The sequence below is a fragment of the Salvelinus fontinalis genome, unplaced genomic scaffold, assembly GCF_029448725.1.
Source record: "Salvelinus fontinalis isolate EN_2023a unplaced genomic scaffold, ASM2944872v1 scaffold_0023, whole genome shotgun sequence".
In the NCBI taxonomy this organism is placed as follows: domain Eukaryota; kingdom Metazoa; phylum Chordata; class Actinopteri; order Salmoniformes; family Salmonidae; genus Salvelinus; species Salvelinus fontinalis.
Window position 1 is genome coordinate 217,466 of NW_026600232.1, and position 21,285 is coordinate 238,750.

At 43.6% G+C, this 21,285-nt stretch overlaps 2 protein-coding genes across 4 annotated transcripts in view; one reads left to right on the forward strand and one right to left on the reverse strand.

Moving 5' to 3' along the window:
- Window positions 1-3,928: 3,928 nt before the first annotated feature.
- Window positions 3,929-8,087, reverse strand: LOC129842191 (nuclear receptor subfamily 4 group A member 2-like). 2 transcript variants are annotated; one of them, XM_055910626.1, is made up of 8 exons: window positions 7,804-8,087; window positions 7,544-7,625; window positions 6,427-7,319; window positions 5,864-5,993; window positions 5,564-5,715; window positions 5,226-5,428; window positions 4,905-5,083; window positions 3,929-4,806 (listed from the first exon to the last, which is right to left on the reverse strand). In XM_055910626.1, exons 3-8 carry the CDS (start codon window positions 7,312-7,314, stop codon window positions 4,550-4,552), a joined length of 1,809 nt encoding a protein of 602 aa, XP_055766601.1. In that variant the 5' UTR covers window positions 7,315-7,319; window positions 7,544-7,625; window positions 7,804-8,087; the 3' UTR covers window positions 3,929-4,549. The 2 variants fall into 2 exon arrangements, with proteins under 2 accessions (XP_055766601.1, XP_055766600.1); XM_055910625.1 differs by having other exon boundaries at window positions 7,544-7,628.
- Window positions 8,088-8,485: 398 nt separating this feature from the next.
- LOC129842190 (glycerol-3-phosphate dehydrogenase, mitochondrial-like) overlaps window positions 8,486-21,285 on the forward strand; it is a 28,522-nt gene continuing 15,722 nt past the window's right edge. For both annotated transcript variants that reach the window (XM_055910623.1, XM_055910622.1), the window contains exons 1-6: window positions 8,486-8,590; window positions 10,406-10,518; window positions 14,855-15,026; window positions 15,415-15,539; window positions 15,826-15,923; window positions 19,381-19,544. In XM_055910623.1, the coding sequence (XP_055766598.1) occupies window positions 10,417-10,518; window positions 14,855-15,026; window positions 15,415-15,539; window positions 15,826-15,923; window positions 19,381-19,544 (661 nt within the window). In that variant the 5' untranslated portion in view covers window positions 8,486-8,590; window positions 10,406-10,416. The remainder of the gene's footprint in view (window positions 8,591-10,405; window positions 10,519-14,854; window positions 15,027-15,414; window positions 15,540-15,825; window positions 15,924-19,380; window positions 19,545-21,285) is intronic.

Sequence of the window (21,285 nt, forward strand, 5' to 3'; positions counted from 1 at the left end):
CGGGATTTTCTGCAGATTTTCTGCAGTAAAAAGAAAAAATATTATGTAATTATGAAAAATATTTATAACATTCCACCCATGAGGCCACTAGAGGGACATTTGATTGCAGGAAAGGGCTGTTCTCACTGCAGACATTATTTTTTTAGTGGATTTCTGAACCAGTCATTCCTGAGTCGTTGACAAATCTCATTGTTGCCATTGTTTTTACGGTTAAATTTAATGAACAGCATCCATGGGTTGAATACCATAGTGAGCTTACTGCTTCACAGTCATGTCCAGGTCTGCTGGTCTGGACATTGGAGAGATAGAAAACCTTTAGAGCAGTGATGTCTGTGTGGTTAACTGACCAGAATACATTAGCCAGTTAAACACCCCAGTGCTTGTACCTGCCTCAGGCAATGCCTAGTAGGATCCTACTGCTAAACCACTAACCATAGGGAGACACTGGGGGAGGGGGGATCTGTCCAGCACTGTGCAATAACACACTCTGAGACAATGTAGGTTACTATCAGAAATCAAAATGTTTTGTTCATAATGAATTAACAGGGTCTAAGTAGATTTGCTGTGTTCTAAAGTATTTCCACTGCAGCACAGGGGCAATATGATTTCTGATTTCTCTGCAGTGCAGGTTGGAGGAACTATCAGAGCGAGCTCCCTAATGGAGCCGGGTCAGAATCCTGCCCTGTGCATACAGATTGAGATATGGGAGGTTGTGTCCCCTGCAGTCTGGCCAAACTCTGATCAAATAGAATCACTCCTCCCTGTGGACCCGCCCTCCTATTAGACAAACGGAGAAACTCTGGGTCTGTGTTTGACCTCACACACACCAGCCCACTCTCTGTAATGGAGAGAGTTTTTTTATGTGTGTGTGTGTGTGTGTGTGTGTGCATGCGCATAACTACAAAGATACAAAATGAGAATCAGATTAAACATCGAGGCTATTGGATGGCAGGTTGGCTGCTCCATTCACTGTGTGATGCATATTAATCTAATGTGGAAAAACCTGTCTTTGATCAGGTACCCTGCTATATAAAATGTGGGTAACGATTAATTAGAATTTGTTTAATTGCTACACAGTCCCAGGATATCGGTTGAAGTATGCAAACATGCAATGAATGTAATTATTACAATCTGTATCTTGTAATGAAACGGATCATCAAGGGTTTGAAAACAATAATTATTTTGGGAAAGAAGTGGTCTATTTACACCAGACAGTCAAGCAGGATGGGCTTGTGTATTCATCCTATACTCCCTAGTTCCCCCAAGTGCTGTTGTCCAATCCAGTGATTATATTTCAAGTGTCATATATAAGTGTCCTGACTTCATATTAGCTCGGGTAACCCAAACGTTCACGTGTATCAAGTATTACAAGGTAGGATTTGACCCATCAAGAGTAATTTTAATCCTTTCCAATTATCTTCAGCTGTCTGGATAACCATTAACAATAGAGTAATTATAAACGATGCCTTCTCCTTGCTTACCAACCATAATCAAATCCTTTCATGGCTGTTTGGTTGAAAATTCATCTTCAGAAAAAGTCATATTGTGGTAATAAGAGAGGTAAGGATGTCTGTGTTTGTAAAGTATCTGAAGATGCCTTCTGATTCTCAACTAAAATTATTCAGTGGCAAGGTCGGACTGGATATAGGGCAATTCTGGTAAATTCCAGATGGACTGGTCCATCTTTATCCCTGTGGGCCTGCATAAATAGTTTGTTTTGCACAAAAGTATCATTATTTGGCTAGTAATGGGGGCCTCAAGGGACAAAATGGGCTGGTGTTAGAAATGTCCAGAATGATTGTCCCAGTCCGTCCCTGTTCAGTGCATTCACTTGATTGTCTTCACAGTTGTAGGATTTCTATAATGATCTATACACATTGAGATTGGGGTTTGTCCTCAGGGTGAGGTAATGCTTTTTAATTGTTGGAAACTCTAGGGATGCACAGTTGCTTGCTAAGCCAATTGAAATCCCAGTGGGCAATTCCACAGAAAATACACTGTAATGCTTGAAGGGGTTTGGTAACCTAAACATTGAGAACATTGAGAAGCAAGACTCATTCTAATGTCTTGACTAACCTTGATCAAGCTCCTTATATTCATCACTCCAAGCTTTTGTCTTGTTTCATGTCTCAGAACATCGACTTGGATAGAGGCTGGGGTTGTTTATGTTCAGCTCCCTATCTGCTATAGATGAAATCATGGTATTTTCACACATGGAGGAGGGCCACTACGGTGGCCTGGTTGCAGGGGAGTCTGGGCTGGCCATGATAAGGGCTTAGGGGCTTTGAAGGCAGCTTTACACTGAGATCAAGGTGGGCCACACAGACCACAACAGAAGTGTTCAGACCCCTAGAAATCCCTATAGAGTTTTGCTCCTAAAATAAGCTATCGTCCTTACCAGAATGGCATGGCATGGCACTTGAAGGGTCACACAAGCTTAGAAAATAGCTGTCATGAAAAAGTTGTGGTTAATAACTGATTATTGTACAATGGATTACGTCAAATCAATTTTGAATGGAACAGTCTGTTTGAAATCTTCCTCCTTCAACATCAAGACTTTTGCTTTCCCCAAACACCCGCCCCACACACACCTACACACACGCATTTACCATTCATGATGTTGTAGGCCTGGCTGAAAGGTGTTTGATGCTAACAAGAGCCCATCCTTCTGGGATGGCCCCGGCCTGCCAATCTTCATCCACACCATTATCATAAATGTGACATTTCACAGATAGTATTGATTACTTTATCTTAGCATTTCAGCCTGCATGACAGGCCGGTGCAGAGAGCAGTGTTTCTATTGATCTCTAGCCTATTAAACCCTCTTGTGAGTATAATCGTTGTTATAAGACCTTTTACTGCCTATAGAATCAATGGTTCACATTTCCAGACAGGACAGAAGAGATGTCCTATTTGAAAATCTGTCATTTTCATCTACATGCCCTCCACCAATGTGTAATAGGCATTTTCTAACCTTTCCCTGGAAGAGAGACTGCACATATAGGGAGCTGAAATCATACGTATATAATGCTATTTAGTTCTTCTGTGAAATGTTTAGTTCAGGACACAATGTGTTTACTTACATGCCAACACTGAAAAACATTGGCTTGCATGTTTCTTTAATGCCAATCCTATCCTGAGGGTTTGGTTTGGAAATGTCATGTAGACTATTATATAGCAGGTCAAATCACACACTCCAGCAATTTGTTCCTACGGTCCATAACGTGAGTCTTATTTAATCTTTCTTAGTTCAGTTGGTAGCGCATGGCGCTTGTAACGCCAGGGTAGTGGGTTCGATTCCCGGGACCACCCATATGTCAAATGTACGTTGCTTTGGATAAAAGCGTCTGCTAAATGGCATATATTATAAAACCGCTAAACGACAACGGTTTGACAACATTGTTATTTGATTGACATTCTGGTTCATGATAAATCCATGTGTAATAACAGAGCACGTAGTCAATCTTCAACTCAATCTCTACTGAGGAGAATGACCTTTCCTCGTCTTGTTGTTGCCGGAGAAATCACATTTAGTAGAAAAGTAGGCTATAACATTCACTTCACTGGAGAGGAAACTGTGCAGGAGAAAAGTTATTTCTATGAGAACTTCCAGTATGTTGGGAATAGGTAACATTTTACATTAGGTCTCGTTATACAATGTGGTTTAATTTTATTGTCGTTATTTGGAATTTATTGTCTGACCATCTGATGACAAATGTTTGATTCATATATGTTACACTAGTCCTTAATCAATCAATGATTGTCAGACAAATCTGTGGACAAGAAAAATAGGAAAATATTTAGTAGCCTACTATTTAATATTAACAACATATTTCCCCATTATCATGTTTGATGATTTATGACGATATGTCAGCAACTAAAATAAAGTCAGAAATCCTTATAAATTGCCATCATAAATAATTGTTCATTTAAAAGTGTAATAAACGGCATGAATTTTATTTTGAATGGAAAAACCTGACATTGTAAGCCCCTGACCAATCAAAATGACGAACACATTTACAAACGTTAGATTATTTAGCAGTATACGTTATTAATTCAAATGCAATATAACCACAGTCCAGGTGTGACAAGACAATAAATAGCCTACATAAAACATCTCTCATAAATTATTTGATAAAAAATAAATCTGTATACGTTCGAGGCATATATGTTCCGTATACATTATCCAGTGTCTACATACAACAACATAGTTATCGAAAATGGTTAGTTATCAAATTAAAATACTCACAATTCAAAGCAAGACCAAATAGTTCAAGACATCCCATGTTCTTCAGAAATCGACGATATTGTAATATTGTCTAACTCTTCATTATGTTTAACTTAAAAACATCTTAAATGTTGTGTCGTCTCTTTTGTATCTGGTAATGCAGACATGTAGGCCTATAAACATGATCAAGCGCTCTTATGAAGAGAGGTACAAAAACTATGGAAATAAATATGAGAGAAAATGCATAATGCGTGATGTAGGGAACTCAAAAATTGCCATATTAACCTCGCCTATCTGACATGATGAAAGGATATATAGCACCTAAAAGGGCAAAGTATCGAGGAAAAGCTTGTCTATTATTGCAGGTGGAGGGACCAAGTCTTCCAGTTTCAAGTAGAATATCCTCTGCAGACCTTGTGTACATAGCGTGCGAAGTTCAGGCAGCTTTCCCAAGAGTTTTGACAAGTGATTTGGTCGACTGATACTTCCATCGTTAAAAGTCACTTTGTCTTTCAAACAGTTCACCATCTTGTTCTGAAGTTCCTCTACTTTCCTGGGCTCCTTCAGCCCATGTCTCTCTGAAACAATGACAGGGTGCAATTCGTTTCAAAACTTAACTCAATGGCATTATATGCGCATAGATTCAGAACTTAGGGTTAGGGTTTTATTAGCCTACCTGTTACTGTGGCAATGGTGCATATGCAGGAGAATGTTGCAACGTCTATATTCATACTTTGAAGGTTTGCAGAGAACTCCGCTATGGTGTCAATCCAGTCTCCAAAGCCGCGCCTACACTGAAGCCTGTGCAAAACCAATCCGTTGCAGAAGATGAGCTTTCCTTCCTCAGGGTTGGACCTGTAATATGATAGCATCGCATGATTAGGATTCGGATACCGAGTTGGCAATAAGATCAAATGGATAATATCACGCGTAATTGTTGTGCGTAAAATGACTATTTATATATGTGCACTTTTTGATATGCTATTGTATAAGATACCTGTAAGCCAAACGCAGTACGAAGAGTTCCAGGAAGGCTGATTCGAAGAGGAGATCTTGGTCCGGTCTCGGCAGATCGGTAAAACCTGGGATCTTTTGCGCCCAGTCCCGGATAATCTCCATGGAGACGGTCAGGACTTCGTAGAACTGCTGCACATGTTGCGTGTCATCTCCGGTGATTTGGCTGTCAGCATTATTCTGGAACTAGAAGGTGATGTTAAATTGGACTCATAAACCCAATGCTCAACGGTATATTTTTAAAACGTATTTTATGACTTATTTTATTAATAAACTGGTGCGCAAAGTGATGTGAATTGCATGACCGAGGCTCGTACTTACTCGGGAGTAGTCCAGTCGAGACAATGAGGGGTTGGAGTCCACATGGGCCCTCACTAGCGCGCTAAGGATGCTGACAGGTGACAAAGGGTCTTGAATTTTATGTTTGGAGGGTAACCGGCCACGTCGACCCTTTAAACTGGCCGTCCTGACGACTGAATAATGAAAAATATAAATTAAGTTGTTTTGTATAAATAATGACTATTATGCTTTGAAAAACACATTCTGCCTACAAATAATGTGTAAATACATTTCAAGGAAATGCGTAAAGTTGTGGGTTTTAAGAAGTAGAACAAACCTTACCTTCTTTGACCATTCCAGTGACAAGGCACTTTTGGAAACGGCAGTATTGGCACCTGTTTCTCCGGCGTTTGTCAACTGCACAGTTTTTCCCAGCTAAACACACATATTTGGCATTTTTCTGGACAGTGCGCTGTGAAGAAACACAGAGGAGAACACCTTATAGTTGCCATTCGATGCGTTGCCACCTGAAGCTTTGATACATTGATCAAAGATAGCCATTAAAATACTTTTGCCACGCATATTGACAATGGGAAATGAACAGCCATGGCGTTGCAGCATTCCACCTACTCTCCCAGCTGCATAATGCATCATAGCAGCGGACGAGGCAGACAGTGGGTAAATATAGTTCCGTGGCTACTCATAATATTAAGTTTACCCTCTCCCAGTCCTCTATTGGCATGGCAAGGAGATGAAGGTTCTTGATTTTGAAGGGATTGTATCAGGAGCCAACAAACAACACAATGAATCAGTAGCCTAAATATTAAAATACATTTAAATGGAATGTTAGTTGACCGTTAGTTCTAAATGTATAACAATCCCCGCAGATATTTAATGTAACATACCTTGAAGAATCCCTTACAGCCCTCGCAGGTGCGCACGCCGTAGTGCTGACAGGCGGCATTGTCTCCACACACGGCACATAACGCATCGGTGTTGGTGGGTGATCCTTGGCTAGGAGGCGACGGTGCTTGGTTATCCATAAAGTGATGTCCGTGACCGAGCTGGAACGAATAGGGGGAACCCACCCTGTGCTGTTTCCTTAGGGAGCTGGAACCAAAGATGCCCTGACTCTCCAAGCAATGATACCTGCCTGAGGTATCTGGGTTCACGGACACCTGGAGGGATCCGTCAAATCTCATCTGGCACGTCGACAAAGGACTACCGGTTTGGGAATGCTTGAGAGAAAACAAGGATAATCTGGATATGGCATTTTTCCGATGCTCCATCCTGTGCGCCACCGCCAAGTAGTCCTGGTGAAAACTGTACAGAGATCCAGAATCATCCCACGCATGGCTGGGTGGACTCTGGAATGTCTGTGTGTGTGGAGAGGGGGGCTTGTAGTAAACGGATCCGGAGGGAGTGACCATCTCATCGGACTGATGCGGCTGGTGGTGGTGACTCTGCTGGTGGTACATGGGGATGTCCTCAACTTTGATGGATGACTGCTCCCCCGGATGGGGCATTTGGAATAGACAAGGGGGTTTGACGTCATAGTTCGAATTGTTACAGTAGCTGTCCACGAAAACACCGACATTTGGAAGATTGGTGATAGTGGCTGATGTGATTTCTGTGTTGGTCAGGTCCATGCTAAACTTGACAAACTCGGGCGTTAGGAAGTCGCAGTTATGCCTGTGGTGCTCTCCAGCGGCGTGGAAGCTGCTTGCGCTCTGTTGCGAAGCGGGACTAGCTCCTTGAGGTGACGATCCGCACTGAGCCTGGACGCACGGCATAGCTGCTATAATGAGAGAGGGAGACATATACTTATATAAATCGATCTACTTGTCAACCCATAATCCCATCCAATGCAGATGCATTGCACGTAAATTTGAATGTTTGCGTAAAAGCGCACGAGACGTGTTTGATTAGCCTATTCCGTCACCACTCTCTAGAACATGTACCAACAGCAAAAGCATTGCATCTATAATGGCGCCACGTCTCCAACATAATTTGTGGTCTTACCTTCTGTTGTATGACTATTTTCAAAGACACAATGTCCGAATCACTTCCTGGAGTTATGATAATATCCACTCGATGTTGATCCCTGCTTAAGAATTCGAAAAAAATCTGTCACAAAAATTACAAACCTGTAAAGATATGAATTTATAAGCAGATCATTACTTTCTGACCACATTAATGTTATACTGTTGAAAACAAAATGTGAATTTTAAGACATTTAAACCAATACCTTAAACTGTCACCCGGTGCATCATAATACATACATTTAGAGGATTACATCTTCTCCGCTGTATCCATATCCAAGTGCAAATGTAGTATTGTGAAGAGAACGGGGCAGAGGGCCATGCACCTCCCCAACTGGCTGCTAGACTGGCCGCGGTTGACACTGACAATGTGCCTTTGTTTATGTGGCTCGGAGTCAGAATACCACTGCCCACGTGCCAAAGACACTGGACGTCATCGAGCATTACGCGCACCAATCCCTTCCAAGAATGGATGTTTCAGATACAACTGTAAACGCACGATAGCTTACAGAATCTTATAGAATAGAATATAATAGAATGTTAAAAAAAAAATTGACATCATCATGAAAGAATGATTAAAAAAAACATTACATGATAATAGACATGAACGCATATGGGTTGGCGAAATGCCTGATGAAAGCGTTGCAAAAACAATCTCACCTCAATTCACAACTAACTTAATGATATGCATAGTTGCATTTACAGCATCCTACGCCAAATATAGATGTATGTACGAAGACACTAAACAACAATCATGTAAAATAATGACTATGGCTGGTGACACTAGTGGCACCATAGTGACCCCGCACTATTGAGGATGGGGATTCCTGAGGAAACGTTGTGCAATGTTGCCCTTCGCATACCTCATTATTATAGCAACGCCCTCTCCAAACCTGATTGGATAATTGTGTAATCCCATTGGTCTACCCATATGTCAGTCAACTAATCTTTGCTTCCTGGTTCTCCTGGCTGTCAGAGTTGTATCACGGTTCTCCCGGCGTTATCATCAATTGAACATAGAAAATCAGTAAGTGAACGATTTAGAATAAATATTTGTGCCCTTTCTTTATTGTTATATTGATAATATGAAAAGTTGAGCGACTGGCAGCGAGCCAGACAATATAATGGCGAACGTCAATGCGGCATTGTACGCATTGCTAGAACACTCTCCAGTGCACCTTCAACGTTTTCTGTTCTGTTTCTGTTACGATGATGATACGGCATTCCGTTTTATTTTATACCGTTCTATAGAATAGAAACACTGTGAAATAGAGTTATATTTTCTTCCTGTTGCATTTGCATTGGATAACCAGTATCACCGAAATGGGGATGGATTAACTTTTTTTATTTTTTATTATGTAACGTATAAGAATTGGAACAAATGCTAAGTTAGTTTGTCCTCTAAATTCACGTTGTCGTGTTTGTGTAAACACTCGGAACCTTCATATGAGTTGCTGTCACTGTTCTTGCATGTGTCTCAAACTAAGATGTTGTTTTAGAGGGATTTACTGTATGTAATGTGGATGGTGGCGTCTGTATCTCGCGTGATCATGTCTCTTCTTCATGTGGTTCCCTGCTTAATTTCTTCATTTTCTGTCATTCAGTTGAGTAAACGGCTGCTGCCATGTGGGATTTGGCCCTGGTGTGTTACGTTGGAGATGTGTCACCAGGAAGTAATGCCATTCTGAAACCAATAATTTACTTGTCTCTCTGCGTGGGCCGGGCTCTAAGACCCCTCCACATTAATTTCCCCTATACTGAATCATGCTGAGTATTATTAATAATAAAACAAATAATACACAAATATGTTTTATTTTCACGAAAACTGGATAGGTGCAGTGAAATGTGTTGTTTTACGGGTCAGCCCTAGTAGTATAGAGCACCTTGCTTAATCTTTCGGTTACTGGGGTAACTCTAACTAGTACTGTAGGCTACCTGCCGCACTCTAACACATTCACTGGATCAACACGACGATGTCATGCTACATGTACTTTTTTTCTTATGATCATATATTTGATTTTATGATCCATCTGATGAACACATAATACACAGGTAATAAACACAGAACGCAGCTTTGTCTCGTCCAAAAGGATTTGCCTACCTACATTCATGACAGATAAGTAAATGACAGACATTTTTTTATTCTCCTCATTTTATGAGAGAAATCATTACCTCTGGCCTAGTGAAACAAGAGCTGCTGGTGTGCATGCATAGACCACTATGATGTTTGCTCAGTTGTAGATTAGAATATATTGAAAAATATGTGTCTTTTACGCAGATTGTCAGAATGATGGAGAGAAAGTGGCCATCATGTCACGGCACCTGAGTGGGTGAACCAGGTGTCGTCTTAACTCCTGAGTAGCGCAGTGATCTAAGGCCCTGCATCTCAGTGCTAGAGGCGTCACTACAGCCCCTGGTTCGATTCCAGGCTGTATCACAACCTGCCGTGATTGGGGGTCCCATAGGGGCGGCGCACAATTGGCCCAGCGTCGTCTGGGTTAGGGTTTGGCTGGAGTAGGCCGTCACTGTATTAACTGACTTGCCTAGTTAAATAAAGGTTAAAAAAATGTATTAACTGTCAGACAAGTAAGAATGTTAAACAAAAGTCAGCTGTCATCCAAGTGTTTCACACAGACACTCCCAGGGCTCCCACACGCTACTCCACTACTTCTGGCCTGTGAATCCCATGACCCCCTACCCCCACATTGTCCCTCAGCACCTGGCCCTAGCTGATTGGCTCTTTGCCCTCCTGTCACGCCCTCTCCACATGATCACCTGTCATGTCATAGGCAATATAACCCAGTGTGTCTAACTCAGTCCACTGCTGTGTGTTGTGCTGCAGGAACAGCATCAATGGCGTTCCGGAAGGCCTTGAAAGGGACAGCTATCATCGGGACTGGGGCGGCCGCTGCTCTTCTGGGCCTATCACAACTGTCGGAATACAGAAAGACACAGGTAGGCCTGGGACATTTGAGACATTGAGATGACGTAGTGGGTTGCATTTCACACAATCTGCTTGTGTTGTTGTTTTTCTGATACTTGTATGGATGTTGAGTTTATATGCTGCATTGAGGACAATAACGTTTTCTAATCTCATTTTTGTGTTGCCATGGTTGTGGTAGTCTGTTTCTAAAGTCAGGACCTGTAAATTACACCTCAGAGTCCCTCTGCAGCAGGTTATAGATAGTAATGAGAGTGGGAGAGCTTCTGCCAATGGCAGGGCAGGCTCCTGGGAGTCTACTAGGGAATGCTGTGAGAGCATCTGCCAATGGCAGGGCAGGCTCCTGGGAGTCTACTAGGGAATGCTGGGAGAGTATCTGCCAATGGCAGGGCAGGCTCCTGGGAGTCTACTAGGGAATGCTGGGAGAGCATCTGCCAATGGCAGGGCAGGCTCCTGGGAGTCTACTAGGGAATGCTGGGAGAGCATCTGCCAATGGCAGGGCAGGCTCCTGGGAGTCTACTAGGGAATGCTGGGAGAGTATCTGCCAATGGCAGGGCAGGCTCCTGGGAGTCTACTAGGGAATGCTGGGAGAGTATCTGCCAATGGCAGGGCAGGCTCCTGGGAGTTTACCTGGGAATGCTGGGACAGCATCTGACAATGGCAGGGCAGGCTCCTGGGAGTCTATAGGGAACGCCCACCTGGGCAGCGGGTTGGCATTTATTGGGATGACTAATGTACTGGAGGCAGCTCTGCAGAGTGGTCACTAGCTGGCACACACCTTAACCATAGCCTTAACCACACTGCTAATGCCTAACCCTAACCTTAAATTAAGACCAAAAAGCACATTTTTATTTTCATGCATTTTTACGATATATCCAATTTTGACTTTCCAGCTGGCCTATCTAGTGGAAATGGCTCAGTTCTGCCTCCAGGACAAGATTCATGACAATAAACGTCAACCTGCATCTGGGCATGTCTTATCTAGACTGAGGAATGTGTTCCACTTTTATTCAACACTATGCTGCTCAGGTGGGACTGCTGTGTAGAGTGAAGTTGACCTGAATACGAAGACAGTCAATGGGACTGCTATGTAGAGTGAAGTTGACCTGAATAGAAAGACAGTCAATGGGACTGCTGTGTAGAGTGAAGTTGACCTGAATAGAAAGACAGTCAATGGGACTGCTGTGTAGAGTGAAGTTGACCTGAATAGAAAGACAGTCAATGGGACTGCTGTGTAGAGTGAAGTTGACCTGAATAGAAAGACAGTCAATGGGACTGCTGTGTAGAGTGAAGTTGACCTGAATAGAAAGACAGTCAATGGGACTGCTGTGTAGAGTGAAGTTGACCTGAATAGAAAGACAGTCAATGGGACTGCTGTGTAGAGTGAAGTTGACCTGAATATGAAGACAGTCAATGGGACTGCCGTGTAGAGTGAAGTTGACCTGAATAGAAAGACAGTCAATGGGACTGCTGTGTAGAGTGAAGTTGACCTGAATAGAAAGACAGTCAATGGGACTGCTGTGTAGAGTGAAGTTGACCTGAATAGAAAGACAGTCAATGGGACTGCCTTGTAGAGTGAAGTTGACCTGAATAGAAAGACAGTCAATGGGACTGCCGTGTAGAGTGAAGTTGACCTGAATAGAAAGACAGTCAATGGGACTGCTGTGTAGAGTGAAGTTGACCTGAATAGAAAGACAGTCAATGGGACTGCTGTGTAGAGTGAAGTTGACCTGAATATGAAGACAGTCAATGGGACTGCCTTGTAGAGTGAAGTTGACCTGAATAGAAAGACAGTCAATGGGACTGCCGTGTAGAGTGAAGTTGACCTGAATAGAAAGACAGTCAATGGGACTGCCGTGTAGAGTGAAGTTGACCTGAATAGAAAGACAGTCAATGGGACTGCCGTGTAGAGTGAAGTTGACCTGAATAGAAAGACAGTCAATGGGACTGCTGTGTAGAGTGAAGTTGACCTGAATAGAAAGACAGTCAATGGGACTGCCGTGTAGAGTGAAGTTGACCTGAATAGAAAGACAGCCAATGGGACTGCTGTGTAGGGTGAAGTTGACCTGAATGTGAAGACAGTCAATGGGACTGCTGTGTAGAGTGAAGTTGACCTGAATAGAAAGACAGTCAATGGGACTGCCGTGTAGAGTGAAGTTGACCTGAATAGAAAGACAGTCAATGGGACTGCCGTGTAGAGTGAAGTTGACCTGAATAGAAAGACAGTCAATGGGACTGCCGTGTAGAGTGAAGTTGACCTGAATAGAAAGACAGTCAATGGGACTGCTGTGTAGAGTGAAGTTGACCTGAATAGAAAGACAGTCAATGGGACTGCCGTGTAGAGTGAAGTTGACCTGAATAGAAAGACAGTCAATGGGACTGCCGTGTAGAGTGAAGTTGACCTGAATAGAAAGACAGTCAATGGGACTGCCGTGTAGAGTGAAGTTGACCTGAATAGAAAGACAGTCAATGGGACTGCCGTGTAGAGTGAAGTTGACCTGAATAGAAAGACAGTCAATGGGACTGCCGTGTAGAGTGAAGTTGACCTGAATAGAAAGACAGTCAATGGGACTGCCGTGTAGAGTGAAGTTGACCTGAATAGAAAGACAGTCAATGGGACTGCTGTGTAGAGTGAAGTTGACCTGAATATGAAGACAGTCAATGGGACAAACCCTGATCATAAAATAGCTTACTTTCTGTCGCAACTTGCCATAAACTGCCTTATGAAGTGTTAAGATGGACTTTAGCTATGTGACGTGAGTAGTTCTTATGCCTTGTTTCATTTGCGTTAATAAAAGAAGGGAACATGACTTATGATGTTTGTTTAGTACAGTGAAATAATCAACACTATTTTGGTGACAAACAAACTAAAGAACGCTGAGGAGTATTGGGAGTCCTGATTTTTATCTCATTATTTTTCATTTATTCAAATCTGATGAAGCTTATGTGGATCATATAACATAGCGTCTGAAACTCCAGGGAACTGGAAAAAATACACCTCCATGATGTTTCCATGGCGATGCATCACTTGATATTATTAATATGCTGTGTGAAAAAGCATTAGACTGGTCCCAGATCTGTTTGTGCCGAACATGTTTGACATGATAATGACTATATTGACAGCACAAACTGATCTGAGACCAGGTGACCACTGCATCACTGTAGACCAGGGATTGAAATAGCCAAGGAGTCGCGTGGGTAACGTTAGAAAGAGAGAAACAGGTGCATCTCTTGACCTTTGAACCTAGTCAGCGCCACAGATATAAATACGTCTTACAGTATATCTTCTATTTCAATGGTCTGTTATTACTAGTGACATACCAGGTCACTTGTCTAAAGCATCTGACCCTTTGTGTGACCCTTTGTCCTAATGTGAACTTTTATTTCTGTATCCTGGTATAATATCTTGTCCCCCTCACCTTCCTCCCAAACAAGAATAAATGGGTAAGCAAAAGTGAAACACCTCCGAAAAAATTATAATAATCTGCAATCAGGCATGCGGACGACAGAGGCCAACACTAACTAACCCTGGAGAATCTACTGCTAATTGGATAAATATGTCTGTTTGGTCTCCTCTGTGACAAGGGCACAATCTCTTTCTCTCTTTCAGCTTGAACGTTTTTCTGTTTTCTGTCGGTGGGCGATTGGACATTTGCATGACATCCACTGTCTCACTGACTCCATGTACTCAACGTGATTGCAGGGCAGACTGCCACTTAATTGTCTGTGGGTGTTTTAAATATGCACGTCCATGGAAATAGACACTAATTATTTGATCTTGTTTGCTGTTACGGCCCTAAATTACAAATGCCCGGGTTTCATTCACAGATTTGCAAGTCAAATGGACCAAGTGGCATCGCAGCAGCTCGATGTAATCATTTAGAGAATAAAATGCTAAATAGAAAAATGAATAAAATGTTTCATTACGACAGCCATCCTTGACTTGCTTGTCCCCATGATCCTTGAGTTCAGAACAGACTTGATTTGACTTTGTTCTTTTTTTCCCTGAGTTCTTTTGTGCTTTTGCAAATCAGACACCAGGAATCTTTGTTATTATCGAAGTACTGCAAGCAGGGGTCGTTCTGTATGAATATGATTGTGGGTACAACCCTTACCGATATGGGTACCTGATGTTGTTGTGACCATCGATATCTATGGTCGTGACAATGTTGCTGTGACAATGTAGACACATCTATCCCAGAGGAGATTATCCAGGCTTTAAGACATTGCTTTATGCTTTCACTAATCTCTGAACCCAGAGACAAATCTTGATTATTTTCACAGTCTGTCACAAAAGACTATGCTTTCACAAAACCAGATGTAACCCTGCCTGTACTGCATGTTGTCCAGGCACGGCTGGCGTACGTAGCGGCGGAGGGGGAGTTAAAGCAGCCCTTTAAAGATGAGCTCCCAACCAGACAGGCTCAGCTCTCCACCCTGCAAGACACTGAGGAGTTTGACGTCCTTGTCGTAGGGGGAGGGGCCACGGGCTCCGGATGTGCCTTAGACGCTGTCACACGCAGTGAGTCCCCATGAACTGCACCATTTTGGAAAACCTTTTTGTTTGGGGTCAATTACATTTCAGTTCAGTCAATGTGCAGGAGAGTCGAGGCTATTCTTCTCTCAATATTATGAGGCCCTCAATGCAATATGCATGCCTTGCCATTTTCCCTTCATGCATATTACACGACAGGAGAAGCACATGGAAGTCCTAACCTACCAAATGCCTCCTGAATAACTCTGACTCTGAGGGTGCATCCGAAATGGCAACCCTATTCCCTATATAGTGCACTACTTTTGACCAGAACCCTATGAGCCCTGGTTTAAAGTAGTGCGCCACATAGGGAATAGGGTGATATTTCAGACTGTCTAAATCCTGGTCTTGTCTTGATTTGTCTCTGCTCTCCTAGACCTCAAGACTGCCCTGGTGGAGAGGAATGATTTCTCATCGGGGACCAGCAGCCGGAGCACCAAGCTCATCCACGGGGGAGTACGATACCTCCAAAAGGCCATCATGAAGTTAGATTACGAACAGGTAAACGGCTCGTTTTTCCGATGCTGCCTGACAGTTGGTTCCCTCTGTGATCACATTGCTTTGTTTTCCCCCGATGTGGACATTTTATAATTGAAAAGAGTTTGAGAGGTTGGAAGATTCAGAGGGTTGTAGGGCACTAGGTGTTTCCCATAATCCTTCCTTGGTCTGCTATTGTGTGAATGCTACGGGCATACTCCTACTCTTCTACCAACAAGTACTGTGTTATGTGTTAGATGTTATCCACCCATTTTACTGACCTCTGAACCCCTCTTTCCCCTGTTCTCAGTACATGATGGTGAAAGAGGCTCTCCACGAGCGCTCCAACCTGCTAAACATCGCCCCTCATCTGTCTGCCCCACTACCCATCATGCTCCCTGTTTACAAGTAAGACACGAGTCCACACAGTTAGTAGAATGAGCGTTATACCCTGTCAACTGAAAATGTTCCGAGTGTGTGGTGGTTGTTTAAAACATATATACACATTTTAAAATGTCCAATCATATACAAGCCAGATGACCATTCTGTATAACAGACAGCTAGTTATACCAGGTGTATTTACATGTTACCTCTAGTGGTTACCCTCGAATGGTTACCCTTGAATGGTTACCCTCGAATGGTTACCCTCGAATGGTCACTGACTGTAAGTCACTCTGGATAAGAGCATCTGCTAAATGACCAACATATAAATGTAATGGCTGAATGTACTCTGTCTACTGGGCTGGTATAAAGATGTTGTACTGTACTGTCTGTTTATAGATGGTGGCAGCTGCCGTCCTAAATCAAATCAAATCAAACTTTATTTGTCACATGCCCTGAATACAACAAGTGTAGACCTTACTGTGTAATGCTTACTTACAAGCCCTTACTTACAAGCTTACTTACAAACCAACAGTGCAGTTCAAGAAGAGTTAAAACAAATATTTACCAAATAAACTAAAGTAAAAAATAATAAAAAGTAACACAGTAAATTAACAATAACGAGGCTATATACTGGGGGTACCGATACCGAGTCAGTGTGCGTGGGTACAGAAGCAATTTGTACATGTAGGTAGGGGTGAAGTGACTATGCATAGATAATAAACAGCGAGTAGCAGCAGTGTACAAAACAAATGGAGGGTGGGGGGGTGTCAATGTAAATAGTCCGGTGGCCATTCAATTAGTTGTTCAGCAGTCTTATGGCTTGGGGGTAGAAGCTGTTAAGGAGCCTTTTGGTCCTAGACTTGGCGCTCTGGTACCGCTTGCCGTGCGGTAGCAGAGAAAATAGTCTATGACTTGGGTGACTGGAGTCTCTGACTGTGTTATGGGCTTTCCTCTGACACCGCCTATTATAGAGGTCCTGGATTGCAGGAAGTTTGGCCCCAGTGATGTACCGGGCCGGACGTACCACCCTCTGCAGCGCCTTACGGTCAGATGTGGAGCAGCTGCCACACCAGGCGGTGATGCAACCAGTCAGGATGCTCTCGATGGTGCAGCTGTAGAACTTTTTGAGGATCTGGTGACCCATGCCAAATCTTTTCAGTCTCCTGAGGGGGAAAAGGTTTTGCCGTGCCCTCATGGACCATGATAAATGGTTGGTGATGTGGACACCAAGGAACTTGAAACTCTCGACCCGCTCCACTACAGCCCCGTTGATGTTAATGGGGGCCTGTTCGGCCCGCCTTTTCCTGTAGTCAGGAAGTCCAGGATCCAGTTGCAGAGGGAGGTGTTTAGTCCCAGGGTCCTTAACTTAGTGATGAGCTTCGTGGCACTATGGTGTTGAACGCTGAGCTGTAGTCAATGAACAGCATTCTCACATATGTGTTCCTTTTGTCCAGGTGGGAAAGGGCAGTGTGGAGTGCGATTGAGATTGCGTCATCTGTTGGGGTGGTATGCAAATTGGAGTGGGTCTAGGGTATCCGGGAGGATGCTGTTGATGTGAGCCATGACCAACCTTTCAAAGCACTTCATGGCTACCGACGTGGGTGCTACGGGACGGTAATTATTTAGGCAGGTTACCTTCACTTCCTTTGGCACAGGGACTATGGTGGTCTGCTTGAAACATGTAGGTATTACAGACTCAGTCAGGGAGATGTTGAAAATGTCAGTGAAGACACATGCCAGTTGGTCCACGCATGCTTTGAGTACAAGTCCGGGTAATCCATCTGTCCCCGCGGCTTTGTGAATGTTGACCTGTTTAAAGGTCTTCCTCACATTGGCTACCGAGAGCGTTATCACACAGTCATCTAGATCAGCTGGTGCTCTCTTGCATGCTTCAGTGTTGCTTGCCTCGAAGCGAGCATAAAAGGCATTTAGCTCATCTGGTAGGCTTGCATCACTGGGCAGCTTGTGTCTGGGTTTCCCTTTGTAGTCAGTAATAGTTTTCAAGCCTTGCTACATTCGACAAGCGTCAGAGCCGGTGTAATAGGATTCAATCTTAATCCGGTATTGACGCTTTGCTTGTTTGATGGTTCGTCTGAGGGCATAGCGGGATTTCTTATAGGCATCCGGATTAGTGTCCCGCTCCTTGAAAGTGGAGGCTCTAGCCTTTAGCTCGATGCGGATGTTGTCTGTAATCCATGGCTTCTGGTTGGGATATGTACGTACGGTCACTGTGGGGACGTCGTCGTCGATGCACTTATTGATGAAGCTGATGACTGAGGTGGTATACTCCTCAATGCCGTTGGATGAATCCTGGAACATATTCCAGTCTGTGCTAGCAAAACAGTCCTGTAGCGTAGCATCCGCATCATCTGACCACTTCCATATTGAGCGAGTCACTGATACTTCCTTCTTTAGTTTTTGCTTGTAAGCAGGAATCAGGAGGATAGAATTATGGTCAGATTTGCCAAATGGAGGGTGGGAGAGAGCTTTGTATGTATCTCTGTGTGTGGAGTAAAGGTGGTCTAGAGTTTGTTTTTTCCCCCTCTGGTTGCACATGTGACATGCTGATAAAAATTTGGTAAAACTGATTTAAGTTTGCCTGCATTAAAGTCCCCGTCCACTAGGAGCGCCGCTTCTGGGTGAGCATTTTCTTGTTTGCTTATGGCCTTATAGAGTTGGTTGAGTGCGGTCTTAGTGCCAGCATCGATCTGTGGTGGTAAATAGACGGCTACGAATAATATAGATGAGAACTCTCTTGATAGATAGTGTTGTCTACAGCTTATCATAAGGTACTCTACCTCAGGCAAGCAATACCTTGAGACTTCTTTAATATTAGACATTGCGCACCAGCTGTTATTGACACAAAGACACACACCCCACCCCTCGTCTTACCAGACCTAGCTTCTCTGTTCTGCCAGTGCATTGAAAATCCCTCCAGCTCTATATTATCCGTGTCGTCGTTCAGCTACGACTCTGTGAAACATAAGATATTACAGTTCCTAATGTCCCGTTGGTAGGATAATCGTAATCGTAGGTCATCAATTTTATTTTCCAATTATTGCATATTAGCAAGTAGAATTAATGGCAGTGGGAGTTTTTCACCTACGGATTCTCAAAAGGCAGCCCGATCTGCGTCATCTTTTCCTCCGTCTTTTGTTTATGCAAATGACGGGGATCTGGGCCTGTTCCGAGGAGAGCAGTAAATCTTTCTCGTCAGACTCATTAAAGGAAAAAGCTTCTTCCAGTTCATGGTGAGTAATCCCGGTTCTGATGTCAAGAAGATATTTTCGGTCATAAGAGACGGTAGCAGCAACATTATGTACAAAATAAGGTAAATAATAAGGTACAAACAACGCAAAAAAACGAACAAAATAGCACAATTGGTTACGGGCATGTAAAACGTCAGCCATCCTCTTCGGCGCCATCTTAGATGAACTACTGGACTGGTGGAAAGATGTTGTACTGTACTATCTGTTTATAGATGGTGGCAGCTGCCATACTACTGGGCTGGTATAAAGATGTACGACCTGGTAGCTGGAGGCCAGTGTCTGAAGAGCAGTTATGTCCTCAGTAAGAACAAGGCTCTGGAACTCTTCCCCATGCTGAAGAAAGACAAGCTGGTGGGAGCCATCGTCTACTATGATGGTGAGTATTTCTCATTATTATCTTCGTTGAAAGGGCTTTTTAGTCCAGGAGTAGGTTTAGTCTGGATCCGGGGAACTGGTCCAAAGTGTGTTAGACTCACTGTAAGTCTCTCTGGATAACAGCGTCTGCTAAATGACTGAGATGTATAGGTGTAGCTGGACATACCAACACTTCAGTCAGTAATGCTCCGATAGGATGGTAATAACCTTCTCATTTATCAAGATGCTTCTCTTCTGTTTGCTAAGTGGGCTATGTCTAGGGCCGGTTTGCCACACATTAAGAATTCATATTAGCCAACACTGTTATTAAACAAAACTCATGTTCATAAAAATACTGCCTTTCTCCCAACAGTAACAAAATAATTGTTCCTTAGTGTGGGTGTGATTGAATGTGACCCAAGTCAACAACAAGACAAGACACAAGGCAGCCGGTGGCCATCAGATCTCACATGTCCATTGATGCCTGAACCAATGCGTCTGCGAGCAGCTTGTGCTCTCTCTGTGCCTTGGGCCAAGGCTGTGTAGTGTGTGTGGGTGGCCTGGATTGGCACAGAGACGACCAATCAGATGTTCCGGCTCTATCTGGGTGTACTCTGTGCAGAGAATGTCCCATTAGTTGACTGCAGGCCTCTCTTTTTCAAACCAACAACAGCCAACTCTGTGTCTGAAGGCTTTCTGAATCAGTCTCCATTTAGATTCTACTAGGTCTCTCCAAGAGTGGAAAGACAACCTCTTCTCTGAGGGGGATAATATACCAGTCCAGATACCTGAGCAACAGTTCATCACATTTACTCACTTGACTTTCTAAGGAAGAGTGAGGCATGTTGATATTTTTTCTCGCATTTTGTTTATTTTAATGCGTTTTGTTTATTTTAATGCGTTTTGTTTGTTGCTCATTTGAAATGTGCATAACATACTTGTAGCTTAACGTTTCTTCCAGGCAGAATGTTTGTGTATGTATTGTCTCTGGGAGTGCTGACTGTCCTACAGAGAGAATATTCGGAGGGGTTTTGTGTTGGGTTGAAGCAGCATTGTTGGGTTGGTTTGTACCCCTCCCCCCGGGAGGCTGAGGGGGTCTTTTCTCTCCAATTATTCCGTCTGAAACAATCACGGCCGTGACATTTCAAAAGCTGACCTTCTCTGCTACCGCGGCTCAGAGAAGAGGAGAGCAGTACCGTGGTCTGACTGCCAGACTGCTCTGTCTCCTCCTGTTCTTCACCCTGCCGGGTGGGATCTTGGACATGACCAGCGTTACTCATTTCCCAGGAGACCAGTGTGGTCCAACACACACACACACACACACACAGACACACACAGACAGACAGACAGACAGACAGACAGACAGACAGACAGACAGACAGACAGACAGACAGACAGACAGACAGGAGTCCTCATTCTTACTAATTCATTCTGCACAAGTGTGTAATTTTATTTTTTCAGCAAGCAACCATGAACTGGTTTGTTAGACGTATCATATTTTGAGATAACGACAGGGTCTCCAGTCATACCTTCTGCTGCCTAATGTGAGGCATCAGCCCAGCCAAGCACAGCCCAGCCAAGCACAGCCCAGCCAAGCACAGCCCAGCCAAGCACACCCCAGCCCACGTCAGCCCACCCCAGGCTAGCACTGCCCACCCCAGCCCAGCCCTGGCTGTCTGTCCCATCCCACAAGCTATCTCAGACTAGTGATTTGAGTAGCACCAGCAGGCATGGCTTCGGACTGGGCCTTGAGGGCAGCGATG